At 50.1% G+C, this 24,956-nt stretch overlaps 1 protein-coding gene across 2 annotated transcripts in view; it reads left to right on the forward strand.

The window, feature by feature from the left end:
• SF3B3 (splicing factor 3b subunit 3) overlaps positions 1 to 24,956 on the forward strand; it is a 274,045-nt gene that overhangs the window by 244,788 nt on the left and 4,301 nt on the right. For both annotated transcript variants that reach the window (XM_086945281.1, XM_086945280.1), the window contains exons 23-24: positions 4,341 to 4,439; positions 4,818 to 4,961. In XM_086945281.1, coding sequence (XP_086801407.1) covers positions 4,341 to 4,439; positions 4,818 to 4,961 — 243 coding nt within the window. The remainder of the gene's footprint in view (positions 1 to 4,340; positions 4,440 to 4,817; positions 4,962 to 24,956) is intronic.

The following is a 24,956-nucleotide window of genomic DNA, read 5'->3' on the forward strand; positions in this document are numbered from 1 at the left end:
TAACGGAACTCATGAAAGAGCCTTTCGGGCCAATCCACAAGGTTTCCCTACAAATGCTGACCATGAAAACCGCTTTCCTAGTAGCAATCACCTCACTGCGCAGAGTGAGCGAACTACAGGCGCTAACGCTACAAGAACCCTACATCCAGATACACAATGATGGGGTGGTGATGAGGACGGACTCACACTTCATGCCAAAGGTGGTGTCTAGATTCCACATGAACCAGACTATACAAATACCAAGTTCCTTCCAGAAACCAGCCACAAGCGCTGAAAGGGCACTGCACACCCTAGACGCTAGAAGGGCAGTCATGCACTACATTGAGAGAACGAAGGAACACAGGAAAACAAAGCAGTTCTTTGTGTCCTTCGCTAACAGTTTCATGGGGAAACCGGTAACTAAAGGAACAATTGCGCGATGGATCGCCCAAACAATACAGTTCTGCCGCGAACGGGCAGGACAGGAACTAGCAGAGGGGATGCGTGCCCACTCTACCAGGAAAAAGGGAGCGACAATAGCTTTCCTAGCTAACATACCCATTTAGGACATATGCCTGGCGGCAACATGGGCTTCGGTGCACACGTTCACGAAGCACTACTGTGTGGATATTCAAGGAAGCACAAGTCAGACAAAAGGTGCTTCAACACATATTCAATAACCAACGCTCATCTTCCACCCAGCCGCCACAAACATGAGAAACTGCTACAAAGTCTATGCACAGCATAGTGAATCCAGAAAGATTCACGCTGCAAAACGAATAGTTTCTTACCTGTCTGTGTAGTTTTGCAGCTTGAAGATCTTTCTGGATTCACTAGCGAACCCACCCACCTCCGCCAGAAAGATGAGGCTGGAGAGATAAAGGTGGTTGAAACAGACAATACTTGGAAAACGAACACGAGAAAAAAGAATCCGAAGATGGCGCCCAAGAGTGGGAGCTTCCGCAGGAAGCGTGCCGACGTCACCGGAAATACACCAAAAGGTGGGACGTCGACGCCCACCTGGGCTACGAAAAAAAAAAGAAAAGACTACGATTCCGGACCCAACCACCAGACCGCGGAATAATGCACAGCATAGTGAATCCAGAAAGATCTTCAAGCTGCAAAACTACACCGACAGGTAAGAAACTATTCGATCTATAGCAGTTCATCTATAAGTAAGAACTCTTTCAAATTGTTCGACAAGAAAGTTAGCTACATGTACAATAGGAGCCTCCACGGAATCTGCTCTTAACAATATTGTGTACTATGGAGAACATCTATAGGTTTTTTGCTAGGTTGGAGAGCTCTGGTGACTTGATGCCCCCTAGACGATTTATGTAGGCTATGGCTGACATGTTGGTCCATCTTGAGAATGACCGACTGACCTCCCTTGAAGGGATTGTTTGAAACTCATAAGGGCATAAAGCCCAGCGGTTAACTCCATATAATGTATGTGGTTCGTACTCTCCAAATAGGGCCATGAGCCTCCTGTATTTTGATTCTGAAAGCAAGCACCCCAGCCGTGAAGGCTGGTGTCGGATTCATAACTTTTCTCAAGCAAGGGATCCCAACCCAGGGTGTTGGTCAACCTAACACCAAGGTAGTCAAAAGTGACCACCCTCTCTAGTGGGTTCTCTGCCAACTTCACTGCTCTTGTTCTACCCTTGCCAAATACCATACACTTGCTTTTCTCCACATTTAGTTCTAGGCCCCAGGATGTGCAAAAGGCCAGACATGGATCTAGTAATTTCTGGAGTCCCATAGGGGTCCTAGAAATAAGTAGAGAATCATCAATGAACAGCAGAATTGGTGTATTTTTGCCATTGAACTACGGACAGAAGGCAGCAAGAAGGTCAGGCACGGCTAGAAGTTGGAAAAAAGCCAGGTTTTCAATTTGCTTCGGAACAATGTTTCAGATGTGGTTAGCCATAGGCCCAGTGGAAGGCAGTTTTGCAGTCACCACAGCAAAGGCTCTACCCCCCCCCCCCCCCCCCCCCCCGTTCTAGAACGGCGAAAGTGAGAGGAGCGGAGGAGGCGAAGATGGTTAGATCTAAGAGCTAGGGTTGACTGAACGTGCTGTAGCCTGCTTCGAAGGTAGGCTGGGCCAAGGCCGTTGAGGGCCCTGAAGGCCAAGGCCAACGCTTTAAATTGGATGCAATAGGTAACTGTCAGCCAGTGCAGTTTCATCAAGTATGGGGTGATTGAATGGCGATAAGGGATGTTGCATATCAGCCTGGCTGCGGCATGCTGCACAGTCTGAAGCCGCTTAATCAGATAAGCTGGGGCTCCCTCATACATGCTATTAGAATAATCTAGATGTGAAGTGATTAGAGCATGTATGACGGTCCTGCGCGAGTCCAGGGGCAGGAAAGGCAGAATTTTCCTAATCATGCAGAGTTTACCAAAGCAAGCTGAGGTGACCTTGTTAATTTGAGTCTTACAGGACAGTTTGTTGTCAAATTGAAAGACCAGGTTACGAGCTGATTTGACTGATATCGAAGGGGGTTAAGCTCCGATGGCGACCACAATAGAGAAGGAGGTGGAGCGCTTTGCTTAAAAAAATAAGACCTCGGTCTTATCCGTATTAAGTTTGAGGGTGTTGAAAGTCATCCAAGAGGAGACGTTAGTAAGGCAGCGTCTAAAGATGGCCAGGCTGCCGTCAGAGTGATCTCTGAAGGAAAACACGGGCATAAGAGATCACTCTGACCCCCCAGGATTCGACCTCTTCAGCCAAAGGAGTGAGATAGACATAAAAAAAAGAGGGCTCCGTGCCGAGCCCTGCGGGACACCGCAGAGAAGAGGTTTTTCCTCAGAGACAAACGGCTGGAGGAAGACCTGCTGTGATCTACCCATCAGAAAAGATCTGAATCATTTGCGCACTTCCTCAGGTCAGACTACTTCATTTACATACAGGGAGAACAGTGTAGGTGCGAGTACGCAACCTTGGCGTACCCGACGCCAAATAGGAATCTTACTAGTTAGTTCCCCCTGTCTCTTCCCCCCCCCTTACGTAGGCATAGTTACACTCATGCAACCTTGCAAGCAAATTAACCTAATTTTCAGCAGCTCCCGTCCCTAATAAAACTTTCCATAGCAGTTCCTGGGGCACAAGCTCGATTGCAGCTTGGTGATCGACAAAAGCTACATACAATTTGTTTGTTTAATAATGCATATTTCCAGGTGAGTAATCTAATCTCAAAAAGCTGGTCACGTGTGCTTGTTTTGATACGGAACCCAGCTTGATAGGGGGACATAATCTTGTTATCCTCCATCTATGGTAACAATTTATCCAAGACTTGCCTAGCAAAATGTTTTGCAAGTTGTCTAAAAGGCTAATCAGTCTGTAGTTTGATGGGATCGAGGCATCTCCTTTCCTGTATATGGTAAATATTTCCCCCCCTCTCCAAGTTTCAGGTATTCCTCCCATATCAGCTATAGCATTGGACAGAAGGTTTATAGAAGGGGCCCATACAAATGGCTTAGACTTGTACAGGTCACCAGGTATCCGATCAGGCCCTGGGGCTTTCCGATCAGGCCCCGAGGCTTTTGCTGTTTTTAAACTATCTATAGCCTTAAGAGTATCATCCAAGCTAAAAAGAGGGCCACCACTCTTATCGTCAGTAAGTTGGCAATGGGTCTGTCTATCTGTACCTTGCATAGGAAAGATAACTTCTTTTATCATAGAGCATAGTGAAGTGATCAACGCACTTCTCGGGCTGAATAAAATAATCAGGTGTAGTAACACCATCCAGACACCCATGTGCTATAATATGCCAGAATGAACGATTCAAAAAGGGGCACTTTCGTACATAGACTTGAGGGAGGACAAGAGCTGGAATATCCTTTTTTTTTTTTTTTATACCCCGCAGGACCGATTTGTTGCTGTGATATCATCCAGTATGAGCAAGCCAGGTTTGTTGTAAGACATTATTGCCTGCAGAACAGGTGGAGCCATGCTCCGATTGATCGGGGCCCACAGGGGTTTGTTGTTTTTGATGTTTTTTGTTTTTTTTTAGGCTTGTATAATTTCAATCCAATCTCGCTCGTTCCTTACACACTTTGCCTCACTAATAGCGTTCTTATATGCGTTCCTGATCGCTGTAAATGTAGGAGGACTTTTTGCTATTAATTAACTTAATTGACTAGTTGGATATGTATATTAATTTTAACCCAGGGTCTGATGCTCAAGCTTTAATGAGCACTGGAGGAGAGACATTTTTTCTTCTCTGATTTAAATGAAGAGCTTAGTATTATTGATTTTCTTTGTCTAGCTGGCGTGGCAAACTTCTGAAAGCTTGCATATCTAGAAGTTCTTTCTCTGTTTTTCATGCCTTGATCCGTTTCTTTCCTACCATTTTAAGGTGAGGCTGCCGCCCAACATCAACGATGAAGTGGACGAAGATCCCACAGGAAACAAGGCCTTGTGGGACAGAGGCCTTCTGAATGGAGCCTCCCAAAAGGTAAATGCCACCTAGAAGGGAATTGGGCTACCTTTTTCTGTGTGTGGGGATCGTTTATATCGGGAACAATAGTCTTAAAAATAGTAACTATAGTGTGCACTTTGTTGTCCAAGTTACCTGCTCGTGTACCGCCTATAAAATTTCTGGATTCTGTAATCCTTTATTAACAGAACCCTGCAGCATCTTGCTTTATGGCAATAACTCAGGTTTTAGGTGCTGTCTGTAAAGTGCTGTACTGCACTTCAAAAAAGGGAGGGTGGCAAGTGAGTATACCAAGTGCATTAAACTGGGGAAAAGCATTTGTCTGTTTTCAGGTTTATTAGTTAATGTGTATGTGATTGTTTGCATTACGAGAGCTTTCATTTTGTGTTCTTTCAGGCAGAGGTTGTGATGAATTATCACGTGGGTGAGACAGTCCTTTCGCTACAGAAGACCACTTTGATCCCTGGAGGCTCTGAGTCCCTGGTCTACACAACTTTGTCCGGGGGCATAGGTATTCTAGTTCCCTTCACGTCGCACGAGGTGAGGAGCAGCGTGCTACTGTTAGTCTATCGGGATAAATTTGAAGAAAATCCTGTTTGTGCACTTTGTAGATGGCACCAGACTTCGAAAAGACTCTCTAACTGAATAGAACCTGCACTATTTCTCTTTCAATGACCACATGGGACTTGCTCTCCCACTCTCTTCTGGCCTGTTAAAGGAACCATGCCCTTCCTATCAAACCCAATCAAGCTTCCCCTGTGTCAGGCACCTACAATACATGTTCCTCCCTTCCTGTAGCATGAAGCAGGCTTGTCTGCTCTCCTTCAGGGCAGCATTGGGCCTGCTTTTCTGATCTGTGAAAGGCGCCCAGGAGTATGATGGCTTGTAGGGTTTTTTTATATCTAGTTTTTACGGAGTTTTCGTACAAAAGCACTCAAAGGCATACAAGCAATTAAAACCCCCATCTCTTGTAGGAGACCAGCACCTGTATACTGCCAGTGATCAACAGGTTATTCACTCTGGATAGTCTGTGCACATCCAGCAGAACACCAATGTAACATCACCAGTTCAAGGGGTCTGTTGTCGCGAGGGACCTTGATTTTCATGTGCACTCCGAGTTAAGTCCTCTGCGACTTGGTCATCTCTGCGAGTGAGTATGTGGTTGGTCTGCCATCACTCCCTTCAGTTCGCCCCGTTTCCAAACCCTTACAGCGGATGCCCTTGATTGCCTGTATGTTCCCAGCTATCTGGTGCTGCTGCAAATGTTGGCCACCTGTTCATTCTGCAGTTTAGAGATGGTCGAGTGGCTGCTATTCTCCATAAAGAACCCTTTCTATTTACTTGTGGGAGACCGCCGTCCAGGGTTGGGCTGGAGTTTTAGCCAGTCTGGCTCTCCAGATGGGCCAGCTTCACAGGGCCTAAGCGGCTATTTTTGGGGCGATTCGAAAAAAACAGCCCACACACTTGTCCTTTCATGCTGGCACATGTGGCAGTGCCAGACAGCCGGAAATTCCAGTCCAACATTGAATTGCCCTCTAAACACATGAAAGAACTTGGAACAGTTTGTTCATTGAGAGTTGACCAGCGGCAGTGATGGGTGTTTAATATGCATTTTTAAGGAACTCCTGCCAGCAGGTAACCCTGTGTTCGATGCATGTGGGCTGCTGAATTCATATCTGTGCATAGATCGCCGCCTAGTGTTGGGTCCGGATGATTGCACATTGTTGTCCTGGAAGAGTCTTTGAAGTATCATGAGATAGGTGGCTCCTCTCCTGGACTACAGTGCGCATGGGCATCCTCTCCATCCTCAGATTGTTTTTTCCCGCCATTGGGTTCGGATGTTATTATCTTAGCTCAAGTTAGGAAAACTTTCTACAAAGCCAAAAGGCTTTCGACAGTGTCGGTATCGTTTCGATTCGGTATCGGTGCCTTTGTTTCTAGAGGACATCGAGGACTCAACAGGTTTTTCTTTCCACACTCGACCCGATCTTCGATCTCAAATGGAAAGTTCATTCAAGAGCTGTCCCCTTTGCAATGCAAAATACCCGCACATCGATGTCCACCCGGTGTGCAACAAATGCCTGTCCCCAGACCACAACGAAGCCAACTGTATGGCCTGTGCCCGGTTCAGGTCGAAGAAAACACTCAAGATTTGACGCGCGGCTCGATTGGAGTCAAAGAAGTCAGCGCCTATTCCGGTGAACATCTTTGGGACCGAGGACGAAGAGGTCGTTGATCTGGAGGATCAGGAACACTGCTCCGATCCGGCTTCGGGCCATGACTCTGAGTATGACGCCGAAGAGGTGCAGGACGAAGACGAAAATGTCGTCCATGAGGTAGGAGACGACGTGGAGGCCCTTGGGGCCGTAGAAGATAGCTCAGGCGAAGAGCTAGGCCAAAACAGCTATACGGGGGCCGAAGATGACGCACTCAATAAGGCTCAGGTCGAGGGATCGCCACTAGGCCTTACCCAAGATCTACAATCTCGTTCTACAGCCCCGCATAAAGGCCCGGCTTCGAACATTACTGAAGAGCCTTCGGTTTCGAAACCGCCATCGGTCGATACAAAGAAATCGAAACTGACAGCATCTTTGCCGAAACCGAAAGTGCAAGTGACTCTAGTCGGCTCCAAGGCCTCAAATCCCTCGGAGCCGAAGAAAAAGAGAATGGCTGTCGATGCCGGAAAACTCAAGAAGGTCGTCGAGCCGATGGTTGGGGCACCGAAGACCAAGGTCAAGGCCGTCGAACCACCAAGGCAGACGCCGAAGGGAGTCGATTTGCACAAAAGGCTTGAACCGAAAGACGGGATCGATCCTCGGTCGAGGCCTACGGATAAGTCGAAGACTGGCTCCAAGGACCCTGTCGAGTCGACGCGCCCCAGTCCATTCATAGCCAAGGAAGTGTCGGAGTCACTCAAACGCATCAAAGATAAGGCTACATCGGTCGGACCGAAGAAGGCCCTGACGCCGAAGCTGGTCGGACAAGTTCAGACCGCGTCGACGCCTATCAAATTCGGGTTACCACCCTCGGTGCGTCTGAAGATGTTCGAGCCGAAACAATCTATCGGCGCCACTAAACAAGTGTCAGCGGAAATGGAGGCTGCAAAAGAGCCTGAAGACCAGGAGCCGAGGCAATTCATCGACTCAAACTGGTAGACTGTCCATATACAAAAGAAAATTAATGCCAGAAACTCCCATGGAATCATATAAGATTCCCTTGAAGAAGAGAGTTTCTACAACATCTCCAGCTCTTGTGGACCCCCTCCATCACTATGGACAGGAACCTCAAAATGTTTCCCCAACATACTCAGATGTGGATGCAGGGGATGATGAACATGAGGATGACCTCTATCATGTGGACACTGATCCTGATGATCAAGACCAACAATGGACGGACCCTGCTGACTCAAGGGATCCGCAGACTGGCCCGGACACTCATGTGTACAGTGTGAAAACATCTCCTACTGAGGACACAACTACCTTTAACGCCCTTATTGAAAGGGCAACCAGTAATCATGACGTCGAGCTACATGCTGACCCTGTGGATGAAAACTTTCTGGTCGACACTTTTTCCACTTAAGAAAGGGCAGTCAAAACCCTACCCATGCTCAAAGGGGTCCTCAAGCATGCTGGTGACATTTTTAAAGACAACACTAGAGCCAGGGTGTTAAACCCAAAAATTGAGAAGAAATATAGACCGACCCCTTTAGACCCTCCTTATATAAGGGGACAGTTGCCATTGGACTCATTGGTTGTTTCTAATGCACGTAAGAAAGCAAACTCCCAGACTACATGTGATGCTCCTCCTCCTGACAAAGAGTCAAAAGTTATGGAAACTTCGGGAAAAAGAGTAGCTGCGCAGGCGGCTAACATCTGGCGCATTGCCAACACTCAGGCACTCTTGGCCAGATATGACAGGTCACATTATGATACCCTTGAGACACTGTTGCAACACCTACCTGATCAGTACAAGGAGGGGGCAGAACTACTCATCCAGGAGGGGAAACTGATAACCAATGCTTCCATCAAGTGCGCTCTAGACGCAGCTGACACTGCAGCCAGGGCCATCAACACTAGCGTTATGTTAAGGAGACACGCCTGGTTGAGAATTTCAGGATTCAAACCTGAAATACAAACTTCTATCCTCAATCAACTAGTTAACCCAGACTTCTTATTTGGACCTGAGGTTGACACCACCCTTGAAAAACGTAAAAAAAAACAGACTGCAAAGTCTATGGGGGCTCCGCAGTCACAGCAGTTTCGGGGTGGCTCCTTTCGTCGCTCCAATACTAGGGGCCCCTCAAGAGGCCAGTCAACACAACAGACACAATACAATAAGGGAGGTACACAATCCACCTACAATAAGAACAACCAGGGTGGATATCGTGGCAACAACATCAAGGGCAGAGGCAGAGGAAACAACAGTTCCAGGTCCTCTGCCAATACCAAACAGTGACGCCCTGTCACTGCCCCCCGACCATATAACACCTGTCGGGGGGAGACTACAACAGTTCCTGCCAGTCTGGAAGTCCATCACCACAGACAGGTGGGTGAGAGACATTGTACAGTACGGGTATTGTCTGGAATTAACGTCCACTCCACCAAACATCCCACCAAGACACACCGCCCTAAGTCCGCAGAGCACTTACACTTATTGCAGCAGGAGGTCGTCCGCATGCTGCAAAAAGGGGCCATAGAGCTCGTGCCTGTAGAAGACCAAGGGTCGGGGGTGTACTCTCCTTACTTTTTAATACCCAAAAAGGATGGGTCTCTCAGACCTATACTGGACCTCAGGCCTCTAAACAGTTACATTCTGTCAGAGCATTTTCATATGCTCACCTTACAGCAGGTTCTGCTGTTACTCAGTCAGGGAGACTTCCTCGCAACACTGGATCTAAAAGATGCGTATTTCCATATACCCATACACCCATCACACAGACAGTATCTCAGGTTCACTATTCAACATCAACATTATCAGTTCAAAGTCCTCCCCTTCGGAGTAACGACGGCACCCAGGGTGTTCACAAAGTGCCTGGCGGCAGTAGCAGCACACCTCAGGAGACAGCACATACATGTCTACCCTTATCTGGACGACTGGCTTATTCAAGCAAAGACGGCCCAGCAGTGTGCCAGCCACATGTTCCACACCATTCATCTTCTTCACAGTCTGGGATTCTCACTGAATTATCCGAAGTCACATCTTCAGCCCGCCCACGTGCGACAGTACTTGGGCGCGACAATCAACACTCTGGCAGCCAAAGCTCAGCCAAATTCAGCGAGAATAAACAGCATGCAATTGCTGATACAAAAATTCAGACCTCAGCACTCGCTTCCAGCGAAAGTGTTCATGCAGTTGATAGGCATGATGGCCTCCTGCATTTTCATAGTCCCGCACGCGAGGCTACACATACGTCTGCTTCGGGAGTGCTTAGCACGTCAGTGGAATCAGGCTCAAGGACAGTTAAAAGACCTAGTGTTGGTGAGCGGTCGGGCATTCAACTCTCTGCATTGGTGGAACCCACGAAACCTTTGCAAGGGCCGACCGTTCCAAGAGCCTGTGCCACAAATTGTACTGACGCCGGACGCGTCTCTCCAGGGATGGGGAGCTCATGTGCTCCACTACACAGTGCAGGGACTATGGACAGCACAGCAAAAGAAGATGCACATCAACCTTCTGGAACTGATGGCAATCTTCATGGCGATGAAAGCTTTCAAGGTACACTTGTGCAACAAGGTCGTGTTGATCCGGACGGACAACATTACTGCCATGTACTACATACAGAAGCAGGGAGGAACACACACTCCACAGTTGTCTCATCTGGCTCAAAGCATGTGGAAGTGGGCCATTCAGAGGAACATCTTCCTCATGGCGGAACACCTCCCGGGCAAGGACAACCAGATGGCGGATCTGCTCAGCAGACACAGCCACCAAATGCACGAGTGGGAGATGCATCCATCAGTGCTCCAACCGTACTTCCAGCAGTGGGGTCATCCACCGATAGACCTGTTCGCCACAAGGGAAAACGCAAAATGCCAAAGCTTCGCAAGCAGGTTCCCACATCCACAGTCGCAGGGCAATGAGTTATGGATGAACTGGTCAGGCAAATTTGCGTACGCTTTTCCCCCAGCACCTTTGATATCGCTGGTGGCACGCAAACTACGGCAACACTCGATGACCCTCATCGCTCCAATGTGGGCACGCCAACCATGGTACACCACGTTTCTAGAACTATCTGTGGTACCGCATCAAAGGCTATGCCTCACACCCAGGCTTTTGACGCAGAGCCATGGCGACATTCAGCATCCAGATCTGCAACAGCTCAACCTGGCGATCTGGCTCCTGAAGTCCTAGAATTTGGCTACCTCAACTTGCCGCCAGAATGTATGAATACCATCAAGGAGGCAAGACGGCCCATAACCAGAGCATGCTATGCGGCTAAATTTGAATTTTGAATTTTTGAATTTTAAAATATTTATACAGCGCACGTACACCAAAAGGTTTCATGGCGCTACAGTAAGCAGAGTCCCTGAGGTCATGAATCCGGGAGAGGGAAATTAGGAGAAATTATGAGGGAAAAGCTTTAGAGAATAGAAAGGTTTTTAAGGCCTTTCGGAAGGGCTGGTATTGAGTGGAGGTTCTGAGTTGAATCGGAAGGGAGTTCCAAAACATGGGGGCAAGGGTGGAGAATTTAGACCCTCCCCATTTTTTTCGACGAAAGCGAGGAACTGTGAGTAAGTGGTGAGAAGAGGAGCGAAGTTCCCTGGGGGGGACATAAGGTTGGATCTCTGAGGAGATAAAAGCAGGGGAACGGCCTAGCTGGGCCTGGAAGGCGAGACGGCCCACCTTGAAAAGGGAGCGTTCGCGCACAGGGAGCCAGTGCAAGTCAAGTCAAGTCATGACATTTATATAGCGCACTACATACCCAGAGGGTTTCAAGGCGCTTAGGGAGGGGAGGAGGATTATTTGTCAAATATCCACGTTTTAAGCTGCTTTCTGAACGCTAGGTGATTCTGGGTGAGGCGAAGGTAAGCGGGGAGTGAGTTCCATGTTTTGGCAGCCAGGTATGAGAAGGATCTGCCTCCCATGGTGGTCTTGTTGATGCGAGGTACAGTGGCGTAGGCTTGGCTGGAAGAGCGAAGTTGACGGGAGGGGGTGTAGAAGGACAGTCGAGAGTTGAGGCAATCTGGTCCGATGTCGTAGAGTGATTTGTGTGCGTGGGTAAGCAGTCGGAAAGTGATCCTCTTATTGACTGGTAGCCAGTGGAGGTCTTTAAGGTGACCAGAGATGTGTTCGTTGCGTGGGATGTCTAATATGAGCCTGGCTGAGGCGTTTTGGATTCGTTGTAGTTTCTTCTGGAGTTTAGCGGTGGTACCTGCGCAGAGGGTGTTTCCGTAGTCCAGTCGGCTCGTGACTAGAGCGTGGGTGACTGTTTTCCTTGTTTTGGAGGGGATCCAGCGAAATGTTTTTCTGAGCATGCGAAGAATGTTAAAGCAGGAGGAGGATACGGCGCTGACTTGTCTGTTCATTGAGAGTGAAGAGTCCAGGATGACGCCAAGGTTCCGTGCGTGGTCTGTCGGGGTGGGTGCATTTCCGAGGGCTTCCGGCCACCAGGAGTCGTCCCATGCAGAGGGGGATTTACCTAAGATGAGGACTTCTGTTTTGTCTGAATTCAGTTTCAGACGGCTTTGTTTCATCCATTCGGCGACTTCTTTCATTCCTTCGTGTAGGTTAGTTTTTGCGGTGCTGGGGTCCTTGGTGAGAGATAGGATCAGTTGAGTGTCATCCGCGTAAGAGATGATGTTGAGGTTGTGTTGGCGGGCGATGGCCGCGAGGGGGCTCATGTATACGTTGAAGAGGGTGGGACTGAGTGAGGATCCTTGTGGTACGCCGCAGATGATTTCAGAGGCCTCGGACTTGAATGGTGGGAGGCGGACTCTCTGGGTTCTTCCGGTGAGGAACGAGGTGATCCATTCCAGTGCCTTTTCTTGGATTCCGATGTTTCTGAGGCGTTGTAAAAGGGTGTTGTGGCAGACTGTGTCGAAGGCTGCAGAGAGGTCGAGGAGGATGAGGGCGACTGTGTCTCCATTGTCCAGTAGAGTTCGAATGTCGTCTGTTGCTGCGATGAGGGCGGTCTCAGTGCTGTGTTTGGCTCGGAAGCCAGATTGTGAGGGGTCGAGTGATTTGTTGGCTGGACTACAGTGCGTATGGGCATCGCCTCCATCCCCAGATTGTTTTTTTCCGCCATTGGGTTCGGATGTGTTTCGGTTCCCTCTGTCGGAACCGATAGTTGTTCAACTTCTACTCGAGACCAAAAGGTCTTTAGGCTGGGCGTCGGTATAGTTGCGTACGGGCTTCTTTCTGACTCTCAGCTCCGATCTCTTGCTGCCCTTCCACGTGCTTTCGGCGCGGACGGGCCTACACTACACCCTTTGCTATGGAGCGGACTCCATTCAAAAAGTTTCCGCTGTGTCACTCCAAATATTCACACCTCGACGTGCACCCTGTGTGCAATACCTGTTTGTCGCCGGATCACCGCGAAGACACCTGCATGGCGTGTTCGAAGTTCCGAAGCAAGAAGACTTTAAAGATTCGCCGGGCCAATCGGCTCCAGGCTCAATTATCGGCTTTGGCGCCCCCACCAGATGACATTTTCCAGGAATCTGTCGAGGGAGAAGACGACGTGCGAGGGTCGGACTCTGGCCCCGCGTCCGAGGAGGAGACCTACGACGCGGGTGAGGAGGTCTTTGACGAAGTCTCCGACGAGGTAGGGGACGACGGTCAGGCTTGTACCACGATGGGAGATAGCTCAGAGGAGGAGCATCCCCAACCAGACTCAGGGGTTATTCCCTTTCAAACGGCCCAGGTCGAGGGATCGCCTTCGGGCCTTACCCAAGATCTAACTATGAGTCCTACGTCCCCGCCTCCGGGCCCGGTCACGGACATTTCTAAGACATCACTTATGTTGAAGAAAACGAAAGTGAAGCCAACTGGTCACGCACCCTCGGATGCGAAACCGAAACTGAAAGTTGCGTTGGTAAAGAAGGTTCTGGAGGCGTCAACTTCCAAGAAAACCAAAATGGCCGACTTGAAGAGCCACGCCAAAATGGCCGACCCGAAGCCCTCGGGGTCGGCGCCGAAGGCGAAGGCCTCCGACGCGGCTGCGTCGGCGTCGAAAGGGGTCGGGGACCCGAAGACGGTTCCGAAGAAGCGTCAGGGCGACGACGCGCATAGGCATGGGGCGTCGGCCCCGAAGAAGAAGCCTACCGGCGATCAGGCTCTCGAAGATGAGGGGTCGCTCGAGCCGGTTCAGCACTCGGCAGCCTTTACGAAGAAAGTGGGGGAATCCTTACAGCGGATCCGAAAGTCCACTGTGGTTCCCGCTCAGGACACTGTAGTGCCTACGCTCACGCCTAAGCCTACTAAAGAACAAACGCCCATTCGTTTCACCCTTCCACCCAAGTCGGCGCCGAAGGCCTTCGCGCCGAAACAGGGCGGACACTCAAAGGAGGTGTTGACGCCGAAAGCTGCCTTGGTGGTGTCAAAGCTTCGGCTCCAGCCGCTTGCGGTGGAGGAACGTCGTGAGGTAATCATCGACGCCAACACCGGGAAACTCCTCAAACGAAAAATTACGTCGGAGCCGGCGTTTGAACCTTTTAAGATCCCGCTCAAAAACAAGAAGTACTCTGCGGACTCTTCGGCTCTGGTGGAACCTGTGTCCCCACAGGCCTTGGAACACTCACCGACGCATTCCCCCGCAGCTGATGCGGACGAGGAAGATGCCGAGTACAACTATCCTGCGTACTCGGATCCGGAGGAGGAGCATGTGCCTTGGGCCGCAGGAGGCGACACAGAAGATCCGCAGTCGGGTCAGGACACTCAACTTTTCGCCGCCAAGACGTCCCCGACAGAGGACTCGGCGGCCTTCAATGCTTTAATAGAGAGAGCTGCGGCGAACCATGACGTCGAGCTGCACTCGGACCCCGTGGATGCGGACTTCTTATTCGACACCTTCTCGGTAGCCGAAAAGCAAGTCAAAACGCTACCGATGCTTAAAGGGGTGCTGAAACATGCACCGGAGGTTTTCAAAGAGCCCACCCGGGCACGGGTGGTCAACCCTCGCATCGACAGGAAATATAAGGCAGCGCCCACGGATCCCACTTATATCAAGGGACACTTGCCATTGGACTCCTTGGTTGTTTCCAACGCTCGGAAGAGGGCGAATTCTCAGACTACTGGCGACGCTCCTCCCCCAGACAAAGAGTCCAAGATCTTTGAGGCCTCAGGCAAACGCATTGCTGCGCAGGCAGCTAACATCTGGAGAATATCTAACACCCAAGCCCTGCTTGCACGTTATGATAGGGCCCATTATGACACATTAGAGGCCATTCTGCAACACTTGCCTGACCAATATAAGGAGGCAGGAGAGATGCTCATTCAGGAGGGTAAACTCATTACAAATGCATCCATCAAATGTGCCCTAGACGTGGCAGACACAGCCTCCAGAGCTATCAATACAAGTGTGTTACTTAGACGCCATGCCTGGCTTAGAATTTCGGGGTTCAAACCCGACATCCAAACCACGATATTGAGTCAAACAGTGAATCCTGACCATCTGTTTGGCCCTGAGGTGGATGCCTCCCTAGAAAAAATGAAAAAGGATACCGAAACTGCCAAGTCAATGGGGGCTTTACAAAGTCAGCAGTTTCGGGGTGGTTCCTTTCGCCGCTCAAACTCAAAAGGCACCTCACGGGGACAGGCATCCCAGTCCACACAATACTACAAGGGTAACACCCAGCCCTCGTATAACAACAAGGGTAGAGGCGGTTACAGAGGCAATAATATCAAAGGCAGGGGACGTGGAAACAATGGCTCCCGGTCCACCACCACCAACAAGCAGTGACGTCTTGTCACTGCCCCCCGATCACACAACACCGGTCGGGGGGAGACTCCAGCAGTTCCTGCCAGCGTGGAAGTCCATCACCACGGACAGGTGGGTGAGGTCTCTTATCCAGTTCGGGTACTGTCTAGAGCTTACGTCCATTCCACCGGACATACCGCCAAGAAGCCGTCCTATGTCCGGCGAGCACTTGACCTTGTTGCAGCAAGAAGTTCTAGTTATGCTGCAAAAAGGGGCGATAGAGCTCGTTCCATTGCAAGAGCGGGGAACAGGGGTTTACTCCCTGTATTTTTTGATCCCCAAAAAGGACGGATCACTCAGGCCGATCCTGGACCTCAGGCCCCTGAACTGGTACATCCTCTCGGAGCACTTCCATATGCTCACTTTGCAGCAGGTGCTTCCCCTGCTTCAACAGGGGGACTTTCTGGCTACGCTGGATCTGAAAGATGCCTATTTTCATATCCCCCTGCATCCTTCCCACAGGAAGTACCTCAGATTCACGATCTTAGACCAGCATTACCAGTTCAAGGTTCTGCCGTTCGGGGTCACCACGGCACCGAGGGTGTTTACCAAGTGCCTAGCGACTGTGGCGGCGCATCGCCGTCGCCAGCACGTCCACGTCTTTCCATACCTGGACGACTGGCTCATTCAAGCAAAAACGGAACAGCAGTGCGTAGACCACGTGTCACGCACCATTCATGTCCTGCACGATCTGGGATTCTCTCTGAACTACCCAAAGTCCCATCTCCAGCCCGCCCACGTGCGACAGTATCTGGGCGCGACAATCGACACTCTGGCAGCCACTGCGCAGCCGAATTCAGTGAGAATCGCCAGTATCCAGGCGCTGATCCAACGATTCAGACCCCAACACTCGCTTCCCGCGAAGGTGTTCATGCAGTTGATAGGCATGATGGCCTCCTGCATCTCCATTGTCCCGCACGCGAGACTACATATGCGTCCGCTTCAGGAGTGCCTAGCACGTCAGTGGACTCAGGCTCATGGGCGACTGACAGACCTAGTGTTGGTGAGCGGTCGGGCATACAACTCTGCATTGGTGGAATCCACAAAACCTTTGCAAGGGCCGACCTTTCCAAGAGCCTGTCCCACAGATTATCCTGACGACGGACGCCTCTCTCCAGGGATAGGGAGCGCATGTACTCCATTACACTGTGCAGGGACTATGGACACTACAGCAAAGGAAGATGCACATCAATGTGTTGGAACTGATGGCAATCTTCATGGCCTTAAAGGCGTTCAAAGTACATCTGTGCAACAAGGTCGTGTTGATCCGGACGGACAACATGACGGCCATGTACTACATCCAGAAACAGGGAGGCACACACTCTCCACAGCTGTCTCATCTGGCTCAGAGCATGTGGAAGTGGGCCATTCCGAGGAACATCTTCCTCATGGCAGAGCACCTCCCGGGCAAGGACAATCAGATGGCAGATCTGCTCAGCAGGCACAGCCATCAGATGCACGAGTGGGAGATACATCCATCAGTGCTCCAACCGTACTTCCAAATGTGGGGTCATCCAGAGATAGACCTGTTCGCCACAAAGGAGAACGCAAAATGCCAAAGCTTCGCCGCCAGGTTCCCACACCCCCAATCACAGGGCAATGCGATGTGGATGAACTGGTCAGGCAGATTTGCGTACGCTTTTCCCCCAGCACCTCTGATACCGCTGGTGGCACGCAAGCTCAGGCAGCACTCGATGACTCTCATCCTGGTTGCTCCAACGTGGGCTCGCCAACCATGGTACACCACGTTTCTAGAACTGTCTGTGGTACCGCATCAAAGGCTTCATCTCACTCCCAGCCTTCTGACGCAGAGCCATGGCGACATTCAGCACCCAGATCCGCAACAGCTCAACCTGGCGATCTGGCTCCTGAAGTCCTAGAGTTCGGCTACCTTAATCTTCCTCCCGATTGCATGGACATCATTCGGGAGGCAAGGAAGCCCACTACTAGAGCTTGTTATGCGGCTAAATGGAAGAGGTTTGTCATCTACTGTGTGAACCACGACATTGACCCGCTAGATGCTTCCATTCAAAACATCATATGTTACCTTTTTCACCTGTATCGATGTAATCTAGCGTACTCTTCCATCCGCATTCACCTGTCTGCTATGGCAGCATACCTCCAGAATAGGCAGCACCTGTCACTCTTTAAGGTCCCTGCTATCAAGGCCTTTCTGGAAGGACTCAAAAGGGTCATTCCACCAAGGACTCCACCAGCTCCAGAATGGAACCTCAATGTGGTTCTTACACGGCTGATGGGTCCTCCCTTTGAGCCACTGCACTCTTGTGAGCTCCAGTTTTTAACTTGGAAGGTTGCGTTCTTAGTAGCAATTACATCGCTACGGAGGGTTAGCAAGCTGCAGGCGCTCACCATCCAAGAACCTTTCTTCCAGGTACATGCTAACAGGGTGGTGCTCCGCACTAACCCTAAATTCTTACCCAAAGTGGTCTCACAGTTCCACATAAACCAAACAATTGAATTGCCGGTGTTTTTCCAAAACCCAGAGACGCTGGCGGAGCGCATGCTCCACACCCTTGATGTGAAAAGGGGCTTGATGTACTATGTGGACAGGACGAAAGATTTCCGCAAAACCAAACAGCTTTTTGTTGCTTTTGCCACACAACACAAGGGAAACGCTATCTCCAAAGCGGGGATTGCTAGATGGATAGTAAAGTGCATTCAGATCTGCTACGCTAAAGCTAAGCGCACTCTCACTATCCCACCGAGGGCCCACTCCACTAGGAAGTTAGGGGCCTCTATGGCTTTCCTAGGTAACATTCCCTTAGAAGATATCTGTAGAGCAGCCACATGGTCTACCACACATACTTTCACTAAGCACTACTGTGTAGACGTGCATTCCAAACAGCAGGAAGCTGTTGGTCAGGCTGTTCTAAAAACGCTTTTTCAGACTGCTGCAGCTGGCACGGGCGGCCGCCGTTAATGGAGGGACTGCTATGTATTCTATGCACAGATATGAATTCAGCAGCCCACATGCCTCGAACTGCAAATGCTACTTACCAGTATGCATCTGTTCTTGGCATGTAGGGCTGCTGACATTCATATCGCCCGCCCTCCTCCCCGGCGCCTGTAGCAGCTGCAGTATTTATTCATACAAACACATATGCTCATAGCATGGTCATCACTCACATTCTTCACTCCATCTCTGCCAATGGCTAAAAACAATCTGGGGATGGAGGCGATGCCCATGCGCACTGTAGTCCAGGGGAGGAGCCACCTATCTCGTGATACTTCGAAGACTCTTCCAGGACAACAATGTGCAATCATCCGGACCCAACACTAGGTGGCGGTCTATGCACAGATATGAATGTCAGCAGCCCTACATGCCAAGAACAGATGCATACTGGTAAGTAGCATTTACACCTCTTGTTGTTAAGTATTACTTGTATTATTGACCTAACCGATTGTTCATGCTCCCTCTTATTTGTACTATTGCCTTGACCTACCTCACCTTACTATTGCATTGACCTACCTCACCTCACCTTACCCCCGTCGAGCTATATTATTTGTTTGATCCCTTGCACATGTGTTTTACTTGTATTATTGACCTAACCTATTGTTCATGCTCCCTCTTATTTGTACTACTACATTGACCCACCTTACCTTCTTAACTCTGCTCCCTCGTGTACCCACCCTACCACTCATTTATGCCTGTGTAAAGCGCTCTGTTATCTGCAAAGATCTTGTTCGCGTTATATAAAACTTTCAAAATAAAATAAATAAATAAATTACGTTTGCTGGATTACACTTGGTTATAGACAGTCTTTGAGAAATGGATACATTGATTTTTCTTTATTACTTATTGAAGGTAGGACTAATTTATCTTTTCCTGCTACAAATAGAGCGAGTATTGATCCCCTGGCATCATTGTTTTTTCTACAGTGTTTTTACCCCCCCCCCCCCCCCCCCCCCCCCCCCCCCATTATAATGCTAACTAACCATTCAAGAGCCATTCATACAGGTCCACGCAAATAGGGTTGTATTACGCACCAACCCTACATTTATGCATAAGGTGATTTCGCAGTTCCACATGAACCAGACCATAGAACTGCCAGTTTTCTTTCCTAATCCAGAAAATGTCGTGGAGAAATCCCTACATACGTTAGATGTCAAAAGGGCTCTAATGTACTATATAGACAGAACAAAGGATTTCAGAAAAACAAAACAGCTATTTGTTGCCTTTTCTCCACAACACAAAGGCAACCCCATTTCCAAAGCAGGGATAGCCCGGTGGATCGTTAAGTGTATATAGATTTGCTATGCTAAGGCTAAATGCACACTAACCATTCCACCACGAGCACACTCCACACGTAAGTTAGGAGCGTCAATGGCTTTCCTGGGGAATATTCCTTTAGAAGAGATATGTAAGGCAGCCACTTGGTCCACCACACATACATTTACGAAACACTACTGAGTAGATGTGCATTCTAAACAGCAGGCAGCTGTAGGACAGGCTGTTCTCAAAACTCTTTTTCAGACTGCTGCAGCTGGCACGGGCAGCGGCCGCTAACAGGAGGGACTGATATGTAATCTATGCACATATATGAATTCAGCAGCCCACATGCCTCGAACCGAATATGCTACTTACCAGTATGCATCTGTTCTTGGCATGTAGGGCTGCTGACATTCATATCGCCCACCCTCCTCCCCGGCGCCTGTAGCAGCTGTAGCATTCAGAATTACTATGTAGCATGGACATCACTCACTGTATTACACTCCATCTCTGCCACAATGGCGAAAAGCAATCTGAGGATGGAGCGGATGCCCATGCGCACTGTAGTCCAGGGGAGGAGCCACCTATCTCGTGATACTTCGAAGACTCTTCCAGGACAACAATGTGCAATCATCCGGACCTAACACTAGGCGGCGATCTATGCACAGATATGAATGTCAGCAGCCCTACATGCCAAGAACAGATGCATACTGGTAAGTAGCATATTCGACTTATCTTTCTTTGTCACTGGAGGATTCTGACTTTGTAGCTTCCCAAAGCTTATGCTCCTATGTTCGAGGCATGTGGGCTGCTGAATTCATATCTGTGCATAGATCGCCGCCTAGTGTTGGGTCCGGATGATTGCACATTGTTGTCCTGGAAGAGTCTTCGAAGTATCACAAGATAGGTGGCTCATCCCATGGACTACAGTGCGCATGGGCATCCTCTCCATCCCCAGATTGTTTTTTTCCGCCATTGGGTTCGGATGTACTTTCTCGACTCCAGTTCAGAAACTTTGTTATAACTCTCTACTAAGGCCAAAAGGCCTTCGGGGCGTCGGTATTGTCTCGTTCGGTGCCTGTTTCTTCTCCAGTTCTTCGAAACCGGACGTCGAAGGCAGTTTTTCACTTTCGACACCAAAGGCCCAAACTACGAACGTCGTCGAGGTAGGGGACGACTATGAGGCCATCGGGGCCGTCAATGACGACTCCAGTGATGAGCCAGGTCCAACCGCAGTAGCGGGGCCTACTACTGACAATACGCGCCCTATGGCTCAGGTCGAGGCATCACCGAAAGGCCTTAGCCAAGATCTTACTCCACATTCTATAGCCCCGCGTCCTGGCCAGGCTAAGAATACTTCAAAGGAGCCATCGGTCGATCTTTCAAAATCGAAACATACGGAGCCAAAACCGAAACTACTTAAAGTGGTCGTCGGATCGACGTCGACGCCAGTCAAGTCGAAGACTATCGGCGAACCTTCGGCGTTGAAAGGTGGCGTTGCCTCGAAGACTGGGGCGTCGAAGCCAAGCTCTACCGTCAAGCACGTCACTTCGACGCAGTCGACGGCGGCGCCCAAACATGGCGACAAGACCAAAGGCCTCCAGACCAAGAAGGCTGTCGAGCCGAAGATTTCAGCACTCAAACCGCTACTGCACAAACAACTTGAGTCGAAGACCAAAGCCGACCCAAAGCAGCAAGTGGCGTCGACACCCAAGGCCGTGCATGCTACGCACCGTGAGCTCGAGTCGACGCCATCAAGCAAGCATACTAGTGAGTCGCCGAAGCAGCTCTGATCGAACACTACGGCAAGCTCTAAGAAGGTCGGCCCGTCCACAGGCCACCCTCCAATTAAATTCGGTCTGCCACCAACGGCTCGAGCCAAACATTCTCGAACACCACAAAGGCATCGACCCATCTAAGACGGTGTCCGCGCCTTCAAAGCCCACTCCTGAAGGGGTTGTGTTCCAGAACCCTCGTACGACAACCAGTCAACTCTTCGACTCTGAATCGGGCAGGCTTACCATCCATAAACGGAAGATCGCACCTGAACATCCCTTGGAGGCCTATAAGATCCTCTTAAACGGAAAAAAGACTCGACCACCTCACCAGTTCTCTTTGAACACGTTGAGAGCTATTCACAACCAATGGCATATTCTCCAGCACAAAGCGAGGAGGACATGGGTGACGAATACGGTCAGGCGGCCTTCACTGATCAGGCTGACACTGATCAGGATGAACCTCAGCAATGGAATGGTGCTGTAGACCCTGATGATCCACAAGCTGCACCGGACACTCAGTCCTACAATGTCAAAACCTCGCCTACTGAAGACACGGCAGCGTTTACGCTTTGATAGAAAAGGCAGCCCTCAACCATGACGTGGAAATGCACGCAGAACCTGTGGAAGAAGATTTCTTGTTTGATACTTTCTCCACCTCTAAAAGATCGACAAAGACTTTGCCAATGCTAAAAGGGGTCATCAAGCATGCTGCGGACATTTTCAAAGAGCCCACGAAAGCAAGGGTTATCAACCCTAGGATTGAAAAAAAGTTAGGGCCGGCTCCAGTGGACCCGACCTACATCAAAAGCCAGCTCCCATTGGACTCCCTCGTAGTGGCCAATGCTCGCGAGAGGGCAAACTCGCAAACTAGTGGTGACGCTCCTCCTCCGGACAAAGAATCAAAGATCTTGGAGGCATCAGGAAAGCGAGTGGCAGCACAGGCTGCTAATATTTGGAGGATTTCAAATACACAGGCCCTATTGGCTAGATACGATAGGGCTCACTACGACACACTAGAACAGTTGTTGCAACACCTGCCTGATTTCATACAAAGAGGGAGCAGAAATGATCATACAAGAGGGGAGTTAATTCTAATGCATCCATCAAATGCGCACTGGATGCGGCAGGCACGGCAGCTAGGGCCATTAACACTAGTGTAATGTTGAGACGTCACGCATGGCTCCGCATCTCTGGGTTTAAACCAGAGATTCAAACAACTTTGCTCAACCAGCCAGTTAACCCAGACTTCCTTTTGGTCCCGAGGTAGACACAACCCTCGAAAAAAATCAGAAGGACACGGAGACAGCAAAATCCATGGGGGCTCTGCAGTCACAGCAGTTTCGGGGCAGTTCCTTTCGTCGCTCCGGTAATAGGGGAGCCTCTAGAGGACCAGGCTTTACAGCAAGCCCAGTACAGCAAAGGGAGCACGCAATCCACCTATACAAAGAATACCAGGGGTGGATACCGTGGAAACCGCGCCAGGGCAGAGGACGTGGTAATAACAATGCCAGATCTCCGCTCCCAACAAACAGTGACGCCTTGTCACTGCCCCCGACCATTTAACACCTGTCGGGGGGGAAGACTCCAGCAGTTCCTGCCAGTCTGGGAAGGCATTACCACAGACAGGTGGGTGAGACAACTTATCCAATACGGCTATTGTCTAGAACTAACCTCCACCCCGCCCCCCCCCCCCCCCAACCTACCCCCAAGGCACTGTCCTATGTCCGCAGAGCACATGCACTTATTGCAGCAAGAAGTACTCTCCATGCTGCAAAAAGGGGCAATAGAGCTTGTGGCTGCAGAAGAACGAGGTACAGGAGTGTACACACTGTACTTCTTAATCCCAAAAAAGGACGGTTCCCTGCGGCCCATTCTAGACCTCAGACCCCTCAACCAATACATACTGTCAGAACACTTTTATATGTTAACCTTACAGCTGGTCCTGCCGTTGCTCAATCAGGGCGACTTCCTAGCGACCCTAGACCTCAAGGATGCATATTTCCACATTCCCATTCACCCAAGTCGCAAGAAATATCTCAGATTCACCATCAACAATCAGCATTACCAATTCAAGGTCCTGCCTTTCGGGGTCACCACTGCCCCTAGAGTGTTCACCAAGTGCTTAGCAACTGTGGCTGCGCACCTTCGGAGACAACACATCCATGTCTATCCCTACCTGGACGACTGGCTTGTTCAAGCAAAGTCGGACCAGCAGTGTGCCAGCCACATGTCACGCACAATTCACCTCCTACACAGTCTAGGATTCTCACTAAACTACCAAAAGTCGCACCTTCAGCCCGCTCATGTGCAACAGTACCTAGGGGCAACATTAAACACTAACGGCAACAGCGCAGCCAAACTTTGCCAGAGTCAACAGCATGCAGTTGCTAATTCAGAAGTTCAGGCCTCCACAATCGCTCCCAGTGCAAGTATTCATGCAGCTGATCGGTATGATGGCCTCCTGCATATTCATAGTCCCGCACGCGAGGCTTCACATGCGTCCCCTTCAAGAATGCTTAGCACGACAGTGGAACCAGGCTCATGGGCATCTAAAAGACCTAGTGTTGGTGACCGGTCGTGCATACAACTCTCTCTGCATTGGTGGAATCCACAAAACCTTTGCAGGGGACGACCGTTCCAAGAGCCTGTCCCACAGATAGTGCTGACGACGGATGCATCTCTCCAGGGTTTGGGGGCGCATGTCCTCCATTACACTGTGCAGGGACTATGGACGGCGCAGCAGCAAAAGATGCATATCAATCTTTTGGAGCTGATGGCAATCTTCATGGCACTGAAAGCGTTCAAGTTGCACCTGTGCAACAAGGTCGTATTGATCCGGACGGACATGACTGCCATGTATTACATCCAGAAACAGGGAGGCACACACTCCCCGCAGCTATCTCACCTAGCTCAGAGCATGTGGAAGTGGGCCATTCAGAGGAACATGTTCCTCATGGCGGAACATCTCCCGGGCAAAGACAACCAGATGGCGGACCTGCTCAGCAGGCACAGTCATCAGATGCACGAGTGGGAGATTCACCCCTCAGTGCTCCAACCATATTTCCAGCAGTGGGGTCATCCGGAGATCGACCTCTTCGCCAAAAAGGAGAACGCACAATGCCAAAGCTTCGCCGCCAGGTTCCCACACCCGCAGTCTCAGGGCAATGCGATATGGATGAACTGGTCAGGCAGATTTGCGTACGCTTTTCCCCCAGCCCCACTCATACCGCTGGTGGCGTGCAAACTGCGGCAGCACTCCATGACGCTCATCCTGGTTGCTCCAACGTGGGCAAGACAGGCTTGGTACACCACGTTCCTGGAACTTTCAGTGGTGCCTCACCAACGGCTGCGCCTCACGCCCAGCCTCCTCACTCGGAGCCATGGAGACATTCAGCACACAGATCCGCAACAGCTGAGCCTAGCGATTTGGCTCCTGAGGTCATAGTTTGGCTACCTCAACTTGCCCCCTGAGTGTATGAACATCATCAAGGAGGCAAGGCGACCTACAACTAGGGCGAGCTATGCAGCCAAATGGAAGCATTTTGTCATCTACTGTTCCAACAATGACATTAATCCGCTAGATGCGTCCATGCAACACATCATATGTT

The sequence above is a fragment of the Lissotriton vulgaris genome, chromosome 12 (genome assembly GCF_964263255.1).
Source record: "Lissotriton vulgaris chromosome 12, aLisVul1.2, whole genome shotgun sequence".
Taxonomy (NCBI): Eukaryota; Metazoa; Chordata; class Amphibia; order Caudata; family Salamandridae; genus Lissotriton; species Lissotriton vulgaris.